Source organism: Grammomys surdaster, unplaced genomic scaffold, assembly GCF_004785775.1.
Source record: "Grammomys surdaster isolate TR1022 unplaced genomic scaffold, NIH_TR_1.0 130, whole genome shotgun sequence".
In the NCBI taxonomy this organism is placed as follows: domain Eukaryota; kingdom Metazoa; phylum Chordata; class Mammalia; order Rodentia; family Muridae; genus Grammomys; species Grammomys surdaster.
Window position 1 is genome coordinate 6,104,594 of NW_021604588.1, and position 17,784 is coordinate 6,122,377.

The 17,784-nt window shown below is 37.0% G+C and overlaps 1 protein-coding gene across 4 annotated transcripts in view; it reads right to left on the reverse strand.

Annotated features, from left to right (window-relative positions):
- The window catches only part of Rabgap1l (RAB GTPase activating protein 1 like), a 567,726-nt gene that overhangs the window by 442,660 nt on the left and 107,282 nt on the right, over window positions 1-17,784 (reverse strand). For all 4 annotated transcript variants that reach the window (XM_028758413.1, XM_028758415.1, XM_028758421.1 and 1 more), the window contains one exon: window positions 9,978-10,119. In XM_028758413.1, coding sequence (XP_028614246.1) covers window positions 9,978-10,119 — 142 coding nt within the window. The remainder of the gene's footprint in view (window positions 1-9,977; window positions 10,120-17,784) is intronic.

Sequence of the window (17,784 nt, forward strand, 5' to 3'; positions counted from 1 at the left end):
AACTTAAAAATTCACTTCTTAAATTCTCTTCGAAATATATGCAATGCATTTACATTTTAAAAGATTTTTGAAAAGACTGGCGAACAGCTCAACAGTTATGAGCAATGGCTGCTCTTCCACAGGATGTGAGTTGGGTTGCCAGCACATACATGATGGCTCAATGAATTCCAGGGGATTCAATGCCCTTTTTTGTTCTTTGTAGGCATCAGGCATCCACATTATGTGTAAACTTACATGCAGATAAAAAAGAAAAATGTACATAAATAATTTTTAAATTGAAAATTAAATGAAAAACGTGAAGGCAGAATATTGCAAGCTATAGGCTCATGAAATAAATTATTCAATGGGATTCAATATACACAGGAATTAAAGCCAACCATAGACAAGTAGTGTGAGGAAGGAGGAGAGCGAAGGAGGGAAGAGGAGAAGGGGAGAATAGGGAGGGAACAGGTGGAGGGAGAAGGAGAGACAAATAACTCTAAGGTTATTTGATAAAGCCTAAAGGAATCATGTCATCTTACTAATTTAACTATTGATTTGGGGGACAAGAGGTAGCCAGAAGATGTCTAACCCCCTGGAGCTCGAGTTACACACGGCTGTGAACCCTCGCGTGAGTGAGTGCTGGGAGCTGAGCTCAGCTCCTCTGGAAGAACAATGAGCTCTCTCGAGTGCGGAGTGCGGAGCCATCTCAGTCTTGGAAACACATTATTTTATGTTTGTCTAACATTATGTGTCAGAAAGTATTTTATTTAAGTAGATATACAAATTATGCCTTAAAATAGAGTAAGGTTGGACTGTAACAACTTATATTCCATAATTTAGCACTGCTATTTTTATTTGAAACATTTAAAACTAAAAAGCACAGGTAGGAAATTAATATTGAATACATGAGTTCAGCTGATATAGGATTTAATCATGGTCAACCATCCACTGGCTAAATCAGTTTTGTTGTTGATGTTGGGTTTTGTTTTGTTTTGTTAAAACAACCAAATAAACAACAACAAAAAAAACCATGTCTGATAATTTGAAGAGAAGATCAAAAGACATTCTTAATTCGTCTAGGATTTAAGTGACTTGGCACTTGACTTATACCTGGGTCAAATACAATACAAACTAACATATTTCAAAGTATTTATGAACTTCCACCATGATTTAAAATGTTTATTCCTACTAAAATATAAACAATAAATTTTTTCCTTACAGAAACTTAGAATCAAAATACAGTAAATATACAAACGTTTGAAAACTTAGTGAAATTAATTAATACATAAAGCTGCCCCTTGGAGGGCAATCTAAAAAAGTAGAGCCTTTGAATAGAGACAAGTACCACTCGGTTATCTTTTCCTGTCAATTAATGCTCTAAACTCAGTCTTTATTTCTAAGCTAGTGTATTACTTTAGGCTTTATCTATTCAAATTAGATTTATATATCATAGGCTCTTCAATTTAGTGTACTTTATATATCTTGCTTCCAGCTGGATCACTCTAACTCAAACTAGTCTTTGCTGATGATGGTAGGACCTAGCTCAAAGCCTTGAGAAGGCTTTGACAGGAACCCACACAGTCCAGGTTTCTTCCAGGCTCTCCACCAACTGCTGCCAACTTGCCTCTCCAATCTCATTCTGCCTCAAAGATGTATTTCAGATTCTGCTGGCATGTAAGTCAGATTTCAATCTACCAAATTCAAAAATGTTGTCACTTAAATAAGACACTAAGTTCTAAAGAATTTTCTACCAATTTTAAATGCCCTACCCATAAAACAATACAACCATATCTATTTTATCTTATGTGAGTGAAATGAGGACTAATGAGTCAACAATGTAAAAAATGAGGCATTAAAAAAAAAAAAAAAAACAACTTCCAGCAAAGGGTACACATACTCTACACTTCAGAGAAACAGTGTTTTAGCCTCTGGCTATACAGCTGTCACTTTTATAAACAGCTCTTTTTTTTTTTAATGTTTTCTATATGTTCTCAATTTGAATACAAAGAATTTTGGTTTTAAAGCTCAAGGACAGTTTTATTAAAGTTTAAGAGACAGGAAAAACAAGGAAAAAATAGAACAGGCAAGCTGTAACTTGGCAATGGAGAAAAGAGAGAAAGCCATGCCTTTGAAGTCACAGTCCAGCATGTTCAGCAAGCAGCCACATGGCAGAAGGGGTGGAGGGGTACTCAGAGAAAAAGAGTGAGAAAGCCTACAGTGTCAGGGGAAGCATGCCCAGGTTCTAGGAAGAGAAAAAAAAAAAAAAACAAACAGAAAAAGTTATACTTTTCTGAGTAGATCAAAAGAGCAAGGTGACTTAACAGCTGTGTGGCTGGGCCTCCCTAAGTAACTGCCATATAGAAACAACTTTTGTTCCTGAAATGGCCTGTATGGTAACTGCTATTGGTGACTCCCTTCTGTCTAATGAGACTAAGGATTAAGAGGCTACCGGAAAATGCACATCACTGTTTAAGACTAGTTTACTCTCTGGTTATGAGTCAATAATAGATTGATCAGCTAATAGTCTTTAAAGTCAGGGGAAATTTATTTTTAATTTTCACTAGAATATATCCATTGAACAAAATATTAGACTTCATTATGACACCATCACATGAAGTAGAAATTTATGGGTTCTTTGGAAAGTCAATTGGATGGTGTTTCACTGGGGCAAACACATAAAGGAACTGAAATGGATAAAGGTGAAAGGCTAAGGCAGACTCGTAAAGGAACAGTTTTGGCTGAAGCAGACACAAGTGAAAGGATATTCTGCTTAAAGCAAGCATGTGATAGAGGATTCTTCTCTAACAACATGCATGTATTGGTCTGCCTTGCACTGCATAGATGAGCTCCATTTTTTGGGGCTCCATACAGAAAAACACACCAAAAACCTTCTGGTTGTCTGCTGGAGTTTCTAGCTGCTTCTGCAAACTCAGGCTGATTGCCAGAGTGATGTCAGCTGAGACAGAAGCATATGCTGAGACAAGACACATGCTGAGACAAGACCCATAGAGGGCAAGGGATGTTTGGAGGGAGTATAAAAAGGACTTTATAGACAGTGACAGAGGCTAAGCTTGGCTTGTTTCTAGAGCTAACTGGGTAACACTTAATTGGTCTCACATCTTCGCTGATCTTTGCTTCCCTGAGAGTGGCACAGCCAAGAACTTCTCGTCTACCTCCTGATCCCTCCTGTAGACATATGCAAGGCCTGGCACTACTGCTAGGTAGTGCCACTGCTGCTGATTCATGTTTGCTATCCTGACTCTACTGAACTGGACTGCTGGTGTATCTGTGAAGTGTTTGTAAGTGGATCAAGCTGTGAACTAACTAACTGCTAACCTGTGAACTAAACTGTCAATTTCCAGACAACACAGACAGGAGTTGCTCCAAAAAGCCTTTCTAAATAGGTCCACTTCCCTTGTATCCTTTCTTTTCCACCACCTCCAGTGGATGGTAGGCTAAGAGGGGGGTTAAAGTGTTTAAGAACCATTATTAGAAACAGAGTTTGAAAAAATTAAAGTTACAATCATATGTGTGCATCACACATTTTTATCACATGTACACGGCCATCCCTTTATCCTCTCTTTTCTACCCTCATGCTTGCTTCTGGTCCTTTTCTCTTCCCAATTAGTAGAGGGGAACTTTTTAAAAGACAACCATTTTATCTAGTTATGGTGTCACAGACCTAAATTCCCAGCATTTGGGAAGCAAAGACAGGAGACTACAAGTTTGAAAGCCAAACTGAGATAAATAAATATTTCTCACCAAATATAACAACAAACAGATTATAATAAATATAAAAGGTTATTTAATTTTACTGTGAATCAGATTAACTAAAAGTAATTGATGTATCATTTTTAAATTTTTACTACACTTATTTTGTGCACTAGCTTCCTGATAAGATTCCTGAATTCAAAGTAATTCCCTCTAGCCCACTTTTTGAACAGCATTTGATAAATATGCAAAGATACATTAATTCATTTAACTTTAGATTTTTCCCAGAAAATTAAAGTCAATTTTAGTCACTCTGAATCTGTATTCCCCTTGTAGTTAAATTACAGACTAAAGTAAGACAATATAGAGTGACTTATACTTCCACTTTTGCTTTGACAGGCAAATTGTTGAAAATAATTAAATAAAAAAGAGTACTCCAATTCCCCCAGCAGGCAGACATTTCTATGCCACCTCCAGCTCTAACTTTTGATGTGTGTGCTGACAAGAATGTCAATTACTGAACTAATAATACAGTGTATTGAAAATGCATGAACGCCTAACTATAAAAGAAAAGACTCTATTACTTCCTACTCTGTGACTTTTGTAGTTTTACAGAGGTGATAGCTGATAGATTTTCAAAAGACAAGGTAGCATCTCATACAATCAAAAACTGTGAAAAAAAAAGTAGAGAAAAATTTAAAGAAAAATAGAAATGTTTTGCTTGTATTCTAATAGTATAAGATCATGAGAAATTAGAATTTTCAATATATGTTTTTCATACTTTTCAATTCAATTCTACAAATATTACCTTTATTTTTCTTTTCTAGTACTAAATACTGAGTCATTGTGAAGACATAGCTATTAATTACCTGTTTCTTTTTTTTATTATTACTTATAGTACTAAGCAGGCAAGATCTCATGAAAAACTCGCATTTAAAAAAAAAAAGAAAAAAAAAAAGGCTGACAAGAGGGCAGAGAAAGAACAAAAAAAAAAAAAATCTAAGCCAAGCAAAGGAAAGTTCCACAGAAACCTCATGCTGGAAGAAGAACTTACTCCTACAGCTTATCTTCTGATCCCTACAGGTTCCATATGCACACAAAGTGTCTATAACATATAAGAGACAATGCACAAATACAGAGAGAGAGGGAAACAGAGACAAGAGGGACAGAGAGACAGGAGACAGAAAAACAGTGTGAATTGATTAAAAATAATAATAACAAAAAAATAGTGAATGGACAAGTGTAAAATTTCTGAGGTAGAAAATAAAATGGTGGAAAACTAAATCAAAAGGGTAAAAACAGGATTGAGAGCCATAATAATAGAACTAAATAAAGTGCAAATAAAGTGAGAAACACAAACATTTCTAATTCATCCTCAGACAGGGTCTCACTATGTATGTAGCCCTGGATGGCCTGGAACTTCCTGGAACCAGACTGGCCTCAGTCTCACAGAAATCCACTTATCTCTGCCCCCCACGTGCTAGGATAGGATTAAAGGCATGAACCACTATGCCAGGCCTAGGAACACCAATACTTCTAAGTGAAGTAACACAACTCACTTCAAAAGGATAGTTGATGTGAGAGACTCAGACTAAAGAAGACAGAGTAAAAAGAAGAAATCAGAGAGGGCCAAGTAGTATTGGAGTCTTCATTGCCAGATTCCAAGTTTAAGAGTTCCTTCCACCTTTTGATGAGGGAAGAATGAAGACTTGGCTATATGACAGTCATTTACCATACATGAGAAAAGGGTACTCACTACATAACAGAAAAGAATGAAGAAAACCATTAGACATAATTCTGGAAACAGTACTCTATTGTTCATGGTCAGCATGGTGATCTGTAATTGGTCAAATCTTCTCTGTTATCTCCAGGAAGTAGATAGTCTTACACATGTACACAGCTTGCTAAACTACCCCCTATACATAGAAGTTCCTAAAGCTCCACTTACTTCTGAGATCTTGGCCAATCTATGATTTTCAACCAGAATTCCTATTCTGTTGCTATAAAAAGTATAACTAGTATTCCCAACAATGCTTCAGAGACAATGTTTTTTCATATTCTGTTCCCATGAAATAAATCCTTTCCAGAATCAAAAGCAATGCTGGTTTGGGGTTTTGTTTTCAACAGTATCATAAGAATAAATCAGTGTTGGGGATGTGCAGGTGTATTCTTTGGAGCTACATTATCACTGAGTCCACTATAATAAATCTCTACAAACTTCAATAGTTTTCCTACTGAACTGACTGGTCACCATCTTTGGGTAGCTTTTCAAAATCCTGAAATGGCTCTTTCTGACAATTTTATCTACTTTTATCACTACACTGTAATATATGGATTTGCAAAACTCTTCCTTAGTCTCTCTACGCTACACTTTAAATACCATTTGTCTGAGTAACCTACTAAAAGCTGTCATAGAAAATATTTTGAAACATTTCTAAGTATAGGCACTGCTATTATACTAAAATTACTGTTTTTGTTTTAGCTGTTAACATACCTCTGTTGAAAAGGCTTACTCAGGTGGACATAAGTAGAAGAAGCCTGCTAAGCAGAGGAAGCAGCATTTATAAAGACACAGAAGCAAGTCAGGAAGCCTATGCTTAAGAACTGGGTATGTGAATTCCTTTCTTTTTTCAGCTTTCCCTGTCTAACTACAAAGACAGTCAAATCTCTTGTATCCTAATAATGCTCTCAGCTGGCCAGAATAACCTAGTGTTTTTAGTTCAATATATTCACCAATTTCTTGAAAGGGTAATCCAAACAGTTTTCCCTAATCTCTCTCTACTCTTCAACCCAAAACAAGGCCCATTCTCACTTTCTTTGAATCACTCTCACAGAGACCAGAGACTTCTTTGAGTTCTTACCCCAAGGGTATTTCTGTTCCATATGACAAGGGAGAGTACTATCTGCTTCAGATTCTCCACCCTATACCTTCACTACACTGTCTTCCCCACCCCACCCATGGGTTGATTGTTAAGATCCAAGGATTATTCAAACTAGGAAATCTGTAATACTACTATCTAGAATACACAACTTTCTTATCGTCAAAGGTAATATTAAAAATGCTACATTTCAAGAAATGAAAAATAGCATTCTACCTGGCTGGTGGTTTAAAGGAGAATGCCTCATTTCCTGTTTCATAAAGTCCCATGGGCTTCATCCTGAGTGAGATAACCCAGGCGAAAAAAGGACATACATGGTATATTTTCACTAATAAGTGGATATTAGCCAAAAAGTACAGAATACCTAGAATACAACCCACAGACTGTAGGCAGAAAGGTCCAAGTGAGGATGCTTCAATTCCACTTAGAAGGGGGAAGAAACTAATCATGGGAAGTAAAAGGAGGGAGGGACTTGAGTAAGAGATAGGAGGGAAGGGGAAAAGGATCAGGTATAGGGGGCTGGGATAGGTGAGAAGCCCAGAAGGACAGCAGAAATGTGAAACCTCAGGGGGTGGGGGGTTAGGGGACCCTCTAGGAAGCACCAGAAACCTGGGAGGTGAGAGACTCTCAGGACTCAAGGGAGGTGATCTTAGCCAAAAGGCTCAACTGTGAGAGAGGGAACTCCAATAGACAGGGCCTTGAGTGGAGGTTACCAACCCACAGTCAAACTTTCTGAACCAGAACTGTTCCTGTCTAAAAGAACTGCAGGGACAAAAATGGAGAAAAGACTGAGAAAGTTGGTCCAGTGACCGAACCAACTTGGGATCCATCTCATGGCGGGTGAGGGTGGGAGTGGAACACCAAGGCCTGACACTATTACTGATGCTATGATGTGGTTTATAGACAGGAGCCTAACATAGCTGTCCTCTGAGAGGCCTTACCAGCAGCTTACTGAGACAGATGCAGATACTTATACCCAACCATTGCACTGAAGTTGGGAACCCCTATGGTTGAATAGGGGAAGGACTGAAGAAAGTGAAAGGGAGGGTGACCCCATAAGAAGACTAGTAGTCAAAAAAGAAGAAGAAGAAGACAAAGAGGCGGAAAAAGAGGAGGAGGAGGAAGAGGAAGAGGAGGAAGAGGAGGAGGAGGAGGAGGAGGAGGAGGAGGAGGAGGAGGAGGAGGAGACGACAACTAGTAGTCTCAACTAACCCATAACCCTGGGAACTACCAGACACTGAGCCACCAACCAGACAGCGTACATGAGCTGGTCGAAGGTCCTACCACATATATAGCAGAGGACTGCCTGGTCTGGCCTCCATAGGAGAAGTCAATCCTAGAGAGACTTGAGGCCCCAGAGAGGCAGGAGGCCTAGTGGGGAAGAAGCACCCTCTCAGAGATGGGGGAGGGGGGTGGAGGAATGGGATGAGGAACTGTGGGAGGCGGGACTGGCAAGGGGAGTAACAGCTGGATTGTAAATAAATAAAATAATAATAAAAATAAATAAATAAAAACAAAATAAATATGAAATATGTATGTATATAATTTTATATTTCTGTAAAGCCAGACAATAAAAACAAAGTGAGGTTGAAACAAATAAAAACAACAACAAAAAGATTGGATCCTAAGAAACAAAAAAGCTGACCAGACTAGTATTGTATAGTCAAATTGAATGAATAATTAAACATATCCTAAGAAAGAAAAACCAAGACCTAGAGGTTCACACTGAATTTTACTAAGCCTTTACAGAAAAAAACAAAAAAACAAAAAAAATCAACCCCACCTCTATTTAAACTACTCCCCAAATTGAAGGAGTACATCAAACTCAACCTATGAGAACACAGTGCCTTGACACAAAATCATTCAAACAGTATAAAACAAATAGAAGCCAATAACTGTCCTGGACAAAGATGACAAAACTTTAATGGCAAAGCCAACTCAATAGCACTGTAAAGTGGGGTAACTGACTATAAACAACTAGACTACATCTCTAGAACCAACAACTATGTGTGTCACCACATTAATAACACAACAGGCAAAAATGGTAAAATCATTTCAACAGATGCAGGAAACACAACGAAAAATTCAGCATGCCTTCTCTTAAAATCATTCAACACATTAGCTATAAAAGAAACGTACCTCAACACAATAAAGGCCAAATGTGACAAACCCAAAGGTAATCTGCTAGGTAAGAAAATTTGAAAACACTTCTAAGATCTGGAAGAACTGCACTAACTCTTGCCAATTTTACCTAACACAGGACTAGAATTCTTAGCTAAAAAAAAAATATGTAAAATAATCCAGATAATACAAAGGGGTGGGGTTAAGTTGTTCCTATTTACATACTACAAGATCTCAAAAGTTAGAAATTCTAGATATCACCAAAACACTTAAAATGAATAAAAGGGCTTAGTGAAGTTCCAAAATACATATTCAACATAAAAAAATTATGCTTTTTGCTTCTCCTTTTTTGTTGAGTTGTCAGAGTTAGGAAAATATTTAAGATGCTAAGTCTTTCATATAATCTTTTATAATCTGTTACATCTTCTCTGTATTGTCTTTTGATGCCCAATGACTCCACATAAACAAAAATAATTTCATATAAATATTCATCACATTCTTTACAAGATCTAACTGGTCCAGTTACTCAAAAGTTCTTCAGGTGATAACTGGATGAGGCACAACTTTCTGATTGACTACTAGTCATACATGAAAAATATGAAATATTAATACATGCTGTTTCAACCACTTGCTGCTCTTGCACAGGATCGTCCACTACCCACTGCTAGTTTGTATTTATGTATGTATATATACACATACATAAATACAAACCAAATAAAAATCTTTTAAAAGGAAAAAAGAAATTTGCTGTTAACAAACCCCATTCTGGAAGCAATACTTTATTCGTGCTAATACCTGTCATTCTAGCCCTAGTTACAATAAAAAAGTGTCATGTCTACAGCCAGATGATGTGAGGGGCTTTGCTCTTTCAGCAGTGAGTAGTAACAAATAGACCAACAACAAACACAGGTTAGAAATGCAAAATGTCAAAGATAAGCACAACACTATCACTGAAATTCTAAAAATACCTCAGAGAATTTGAAACTTCTCACTAAATACTTCAGAAATACTCGAAATCAAATAGGAAGCAAACTAGCACAGCAATATTGCTAAATTTAAACAGCTGCTTAAGTGGCACTGGGGACTGACTGGTCAACCAAAGAAAGAACCAAATGAACCAAATCTCCTTCTGCATGTCAAAAAATCTAACATAAGTATGTCAGACACTAGGAATAACATCACTCAACCCCTCAGATGAGAACTCGTGTGCACATATATCACTTCTAAAGATTCTAAACAAAGCATTTGTTTAAATGGACTAACTGAATACATTCAATTTCTTACCCTCTTCTGCTTCATCCTCCTGGGGTGACACTGGGCCCCCACCACTAGTAGGGGTGACCGGCTCCTCCTTGTCAGATTCTCTCTGCAGACTCACCACTTCATATATTGCATCTCCAGCACTGCTGTGGCCTTTTCCCTCAGACTGAAAGAATAAAATCATGTATTTGAATATTAGAAATAAAAAGAGAATAAAATTGTATAGCAATAGTTCATTAAAATCAGCTAAAATGAAAAGCAAAACATTTATCCAGACCATGTCTGAATTTAAGAGATACTTTTAATATACTGTCCTTGGCATATTTTAAGTGAATGATTTCTCTACCATTTTTTTCCACTGCTGGATACGTATACATGCTGAGAATGATCTAGCATTATATTAACAAATTCAACTTACTAAACATTTTGACACAATCCAATTATTTTTCAAGACATCACAAGTTTTAGGACAGGCAACAAATGATGTTTGATTCATTACTTGTTATCTCATAGTGAGAAAAAAATAACAGCTAGACTTGCCAACTAATCGCCTGAACTCTATGTGGCCATCTTCTTTTCTGAGTCTAAGCTTAGGATCTAAACTCAGGCCTGCATGCTTGCCCAGAAAGCACACTACCATCTGTACCATGGCAGTACACATCTGAACTCCTAGCACTTGGGAAGTGGAGACAGGGGATCAGGAGTTCAAAGTCATCTTCAGCTACATAGCAAGCAAATATTGTTTCATTATCAAGTTAATTGTGCAAGTTATTCATATTGAAAGTTCATTATGGGATCCTGTCTTTAAAAAAAAAAAATACAAAGAGGAATGGTTGATTTTACATTTCAAACTGAAATGAAAATGCAGCAAGACACAGTAGTGAGTAACATCTAAACACAGTATACAGGGTTATTTACTACAGTTAATAAAAACAGACAAAAATATCAACTATATATTAGCAAATCTTGAATGTGATTGCAATGGTAGAGCACCTGTCTATCATGCACAAGGCCCAGAGATCAATCTGCAGCAACACAAAGCAATATATCTACGTTAGCAAATGAAAATCAGCTACTAGGAAGAAGCCTGCTAAAGAAAAACTGTCATCAACAATCTGACTCAGCTGTGGATGTTAACGCAATGCTAGGGACCAGTTGGGCAAATGAATCCATTGGTACAACAGTGGCAAGAAAGCAGTTATCAGGGTAACAATCACTTTCTACTACATTTGTTGCCTGGTCCACAGGAGAGAATTCAAACCTAGTCCCACAAACCTGGTCAAAGGTTCACAGATGAGGTAGGTATAGAGCTATTGTATTTCACTTGCTAAATGGGCATGGACTTGGCTGTAAAACTGCTTTCTCAATAACTAACTCACAAACTAGTGCTACTATCTATCAGCTATGGTAATAATACCTTTATGCCTCAATCAGCAGTGACTTCAGAGTCTCATTAAGTGTTCAAAGTACTGACAATAATGACTTTTGAATGCCCAGCTATAAATGGGACAACTATATCATCCATCCAAGGCTCAGTAACAACATGGAATAAAGGATAGAAAATATTTGAGAGCCAGAGTTAGAGGACGGAATGGAACACTGACCTTTGGACATTACATGGCTACAGTACCCTGGAACTCATAGCAGCTGTCATTACCTGCACAAGACTTCACAAAGAAACACTCTATGATAGAAGGGTGAGGAGATCATGAGGCCTACACATCCCTGCGGATTTATATGCAGTTAAAGATTGATGGGGAGAGAGAGATGTTTTAACCAATGGTTAAGTAACCAGTGAGGTGCCATAAACCTGTAAACAGCTTCAGTGAAGGAAATGGAGCTAGCTGAGAAGAAAAGGAAGGACTAATGAAAGGAAGAAGAGGACAAAAGAGGGTAATAGGAGGATATGATTATGATCAAAATGCACTATGTACATGCATAAAAATGTATTGACCTTCACTATTATTTATGCCAATAAATACACATACTATTAATATTATATAATAATCATACACTAGAATTATTAACTATTAGTATGATGATTAAATGTTTAAAATGATAGTTATACACATAACTATATTAAGCAAATCTCTTTATATATAAATATATCAATTATAATTAAATATATTATAAATCAAATACATAAAAGTCAAATCACTATTATACATATATAATTTTATTTATATTTATATATATATTTATATGAATAAAATGGTACATAACAACCAATGAAAATTGTCTGGGGGCTGCAAAGCTAGTTCAACATTGGAAGAGGGTAAAAAAGTCAACGTAGTCCATGATATTAACAGATTAAAAAGGAAAGTCTCCAGGATCTCATCAATTGATGCAAAACATGTAAACTCATAATTCATTCATGTTTTTTATTTTTTTATTTTTATTTTTTAAAGATTTATTTATTTATTTCATGTATGTAGGTACACTGTCTCTGTCTTCAGGAGAGGGCATTGGATGCCCATTACAGATGGTTGTGAGCCACCATGTGGTTGCTGGGAATTGAACTCAGGACCTCTGGAAGAGCAGTTAGTGCTCTTAACTGCTGAGCCATCTCTCCAGCCCCATTCATGTTTTTTAAAAACCTTCAACAAACTAGGAAGGTAATGAAGTCTTCTCATCTTATTAACCAAGAGCCAGTAAAAGAACTACAACTAACTTTGACATTAATAATAAGGCATTGAGTGCTTCCCTATGAGTTAGAGAACAAAAGAACAATGTTCATTATTCACCACTCCTAGTCAGAAACTGGTGAAAAAGTCCTGGCCAGGACTTATCACCAAGGCAAGAAAATGTACACAAACAGGATGTAAACACTGTATTTATCTTTCATATACATCAACAAATTTCTTCTACAAAGGGCCATACAGGAACTATTTTAGGCTTTGCAAACTAGATGGTATCAGTTGGAACTGCTGAAGTCTGCTGCTATAACAGAAAATTATTACAACTATAGTAAGATATTTATTTTACCTACACTCAGTTTGCCAAGAACCAGCCTTGACTTGCAGAGTGGTTCTAAGAGTGTTTTTGAGAGTGGTGAAACAAAGTCAAATTGTGGGTTACAAGCTGATGGCCTATGTTCTGCTGAGATAGCTCGTTCTTTATTCTGTTTCAGACAGCTTTTCTTGCAATTCTAACACTCTCTGGATATCTCATCTCTTTCAGATCAAAAGTCCAGTCTTTTATATCAATTCAGTCACTATCCCAGGTTCCCTTTTGATTATCACATGAATCAGCATCCTAGAACCCCAGACACTTGATTCTTTAGAGATAGTAAGCACATTTTTTTTTTAACATTGCAAAGGAATTCAGAGATCTGTCTGTCTTTGTAAGCACAGAAAATGAGCTAGCTGGGTGGGATCCCCACCACTCCTATCCCCAAACTAGCTCAGTTCTAGGCTGACCTTGAACTCAGGAATCTGCTTGCCTTTATATGTCTGACAAGCTGGTTCACAGTGCAGGTGCCTCTGTTCTTTTAGATCTGGAAGTTCCTTACATAATTCATATTGCATCCTTATATTTTGCATAGTTGAGAAGTTATATATTCTTGAACTCAGTGTTTTCAGAGATCTTTCCTGCAGGGTTAAGGGCTATCCTGAAGGTCTCAGCATCTGTCCTAAAGGTCAAAATGGTCTTTACAATTTTGCTGAGACACAAACACACCCTTGACACCTGGATTCGTGCCTCTTCTAATTATCAGGGAATCAGTCATTAACCTTGGCAGGGAGAACATTCCCAATTACCTTGGCAGGGAAAATATTTCCAGAAGGAGGAACATGAAGTAAGATATATATTTTTTATACAAACAAGCCTTACGCCCACAGCAGCCATCGACACTCCTGGAGGACTATGGCCTGCTGGCTCTGTTCCAGGGACAGGAAACAAGTCACATTGTCCCTGCCATGACCAGGCCCATTTTGGCTGAGTTAACTACACAAACATACTTTTTTGAACCTAAATATTGCACTTAGCAACTAAGATTCAAATAAAGTACTTTTAGTAACATGATTTTATTTTCAATATTTATTCTTAGATAACTAAAAATCTATATGTATGAAATAAACTGTCAGATTCATATTAAAATTTATATGTCAATAATAGGTTGACTTACAAAGATTCATTACAGTTATGCAAATTAATTCCTAGAGCTTTTACAGTATAACAGATCATCATCAAATACAAAGGACACTAAGTGATATCTCTATTAATACATACATCTTCAGAGGACATAGATCATAACACTGTTTATAAGTAAAAACACCAGAGTAAGGATTTCTTCACATTAAAAACATTAATATTTTTGGTCATGATCTTTAGGGTAGGATCCAGAAAGTAAGATTTATTTTCAAAGGATCACAGCAAATCTGGTGCAAAGCTGAACTGTGAACCATTGTATCTACAAACCAGTTTCTTAATTTGTGAGTCACTATCCATCACAGAATCATGTAACTGAATGCATAAGTCATAATTTAGCAATACAGAAAGATTTCCAAACACACAACAACCAAAACTGAATTCAAAATCAAACATGTAATGAATCCCAAGTTTTTCTGGCAGCAAACCAGAAACTCTGATATATAAGATCTGTTGTTTTTAACAAAATTCTGTCTATAAATCATGCAAGAAAATTTGTTTCCAGGCAGGTTTTATTTGCCTCTGCGTAAGACAAACAAGAAAGACAAAATAAGCAGAAGTGCACATCAGAAAAACAAAAAATACAGCCTATATTTTATTTTCCCACAATAAGTATAATATTAATTTTCATCTTTCTATAGAAAAAATCATTGTTATCAATTTCTCTTGGTTATTTACTGACTGAGTATATTTTTAAAAGTGCAAATTGAAAAGCATCTTCAATGACAATTTTCATTTTATGCATTTTTAATTTATTTCTATTAAGCATAAATTCACAGAGAAAGTAATGTGTTTCATTAGGACATTTTAACATATGCCATCACAGTGTGTTCTTATTCACTTCCATCTTACAGTGCACTGCTCTATGCTCTTGATCTCCTTTAGCTGGGTACCCTCTCTTACAAAACAGTCCCCTCTTCTTCTAATTTCATGTCACATGTGGTTCATTTCTATTTACCCATCTTAAATACTAGCAGTTCTTAAAAGATTTTGTTTCCAACATAATGAAAAGTCAAAGACACCCAAAAGAAAAAAGATTTTGAATCAGGTATCCCCAACCCCCATTCCCAACACCAACAGGATATTTTTCTTTATACTAGCTAGAGAACATGTATTAGTTATTTTCCTTGTGGCTACAAATACTTGACCAACACATCTTAAGCAAGAGTCTCACAGTATGAGGACACATCCATCAGGTAGGGAAAGCATAGTGGCAGGAAAGTGAGATATCTGGTCACACAGTAGCCTCAGTCAGCAAACAGAGAATGATGGGTGCTTATGTTCAGCATGCTTTCTCCATCTACTTTGGAATGAGACCCAAGACCACACAATGGTACCACCCACACAGTCAAGATTAACCATCACAGGAGTAAATTCTGTACTATTTACTGAAGAATGCTAACGTTATAGTGGACTTTGATTTCCTCCAGAGAATTAAGAGCTATATTCTCTTGTGTAATATAAAATACTCTGTAACATCAAAAGGTCTTCTTTACATTCAGATTTTCATAAGACATTCATCACTCTCTGCCTTTGTTTTTAAAATGCTTTTCTATTTACTCATCTTCAACAGCCAAAGAGGTTACGGATTATTAGGAGCAAGCCTCAAATGCTCAGATGCTTAGCAGAGAGCTCTCAAGGACCTTGTCCTATGGCCAGCTGCTAAGCTGCAGCTGCCACAACCCTAAAGTACACACAGTAAGTCAGGCCAGGACTATAAACAAGGGTGGAGGTAGGGTAAGGCTGAGAGCTGAGGGCCTCACCACTTGTAACACCAAAGACTACCTGTAGCCTCCAAAAAAGAATCAAAGATAGTGATAGGTATCATAGTGACTCTGACAAGTATTATGCTTATTTGTGACTATACTGATAGTCTAAACTCTGAAACACAGCCTGGCAGATCCCCCCAGTTTCTTCACAGCAATAAAACCCAACTAAGACAGAAGTTGGTACCAGGAACTGGGGTATTGCTATGATAAGTCTGACCATCTTTTCGTCTAGAAGAATATGAACTTTGAGACTGTGGGGTATTGCTGTGAGAGGCATTTTTTTGTTTGGAGAAATGTGGACTTTGAGACTACGGATTACAAAATCAGTTGAATGATTTAAGTGTGACTTAAAGGGCCATGCTAATAGGAACATAGACAGTGGTGCTGAGAGTGATTTGAACTGTGGAGGCTTGGCTCAGTAATTTCAGAGGAAAATTTTTGTATGTTTCCCCAAAATCATTCTTGTGATATTTTGGTGAAGAATGTGGCTGCTTTTTAATCTTTGTCTAAAGAATCTGTCTGAAGCTAAAGTGAAGAGACTAAGATTAAGGAAATCTCAAAACAGCCTAGCATAGACTCTGTCTTGTGGTAAACTCTTATGAAGAGCATTTTGATCAAACATAGCAAGCTGAGAAGGGAAAAAATGCAAAATATATGATTCAAGTATTAAAGGTGCACCAGGAAGTAGAATGAAACTAAATCCTGTGCTTAATAAGATAACCAGATTAAAGAGGTTAATTAGAATTAAGGAAGTGGAGACTTCGAGGACAAGATCCTATTCAGATAAGCTTCCCTCTTGTGAAAAGGTATTAAAGTCCAGGCTTGTTAGTGCACACCTTTAATTCCAGCATTCAGGAGTCAGAGACATACAAATCTCTGAGTTCAAGGTCAGCATGGTCTACAGAGCAAGTTCTAAGACAGCCAAGCTTAGGCAGTGAAGGAAATCATGGACAACAGGAAGCTGGTGAAGATATAACTGAATGAAGAAGCCATATTCCAGCCCTAGCAAGGAGCAGAACTTGGCAGCTTCAACCACGTGGCTCTGGCTTTAAATTCAAGAATAGAAAGGATTATGGAACCTATACAAGTAAGAAAAGTCATTAAGGCCAGATGTGTGGCAGAAGTGTCCCTGCATAGAGGCCCTGAGAGACCATTGCATGAAGCTATGAAGTTGGAGTTGCCTTGAAGACCCCAAGATGTCAGAGATGCCAGAGCCCAGAACCATGGGATACGTGTCAAGGAAAGCTGCTAACAGGGAGCGATCCAGCCCAAGAGAAAGAAGTGTGTTACATTCAACAAAGCTGAAAGGAGTTGGATATCTAAAGAGTGCTTTGACATCAGACACAGTGATGGAGTTTGGAAAAGTCTGCCCATTTGGTTTTGTCTAGTTTTGTTCTCATATTTCCTCACTATGACATCTTAGAATGGTAACATAAATCTTATGATGTTAGAAGTATGTGATTTGTTCTTTTATTTTGATTTTATAGGTGATTACAGTTAAGAGACCAAATGAATCTCAGAAGAGACTTTGAACTTTGGACTTTTAAACACTGTTGAGACTGTGATAGACTATGGGGACTTTTGAAGTTGGACTAAATGCATTTTTCATTATGTACTATCTACAAGGCTAAGAGGGCCAGGGAGTGAAGTGTGGTGGTTTGAATACGTTTGGCCCACATAGATTCATGTATTTGAATGCCTGGCCACAGGGAGTGGCACTATTAGGAGGTGTGTCTTTATTGGTGGAGATGTGTCCTTATTATAGGAAGTATGTCACTATGGAAGCAAGGCTTTGAGGTTATATATTCATATATACATATATACATATATACACATATATATATATATATACACATATGTTGTGTGGATGGATGGATGGATGGATGGATGGATGGATGGATGGATGGATGGAT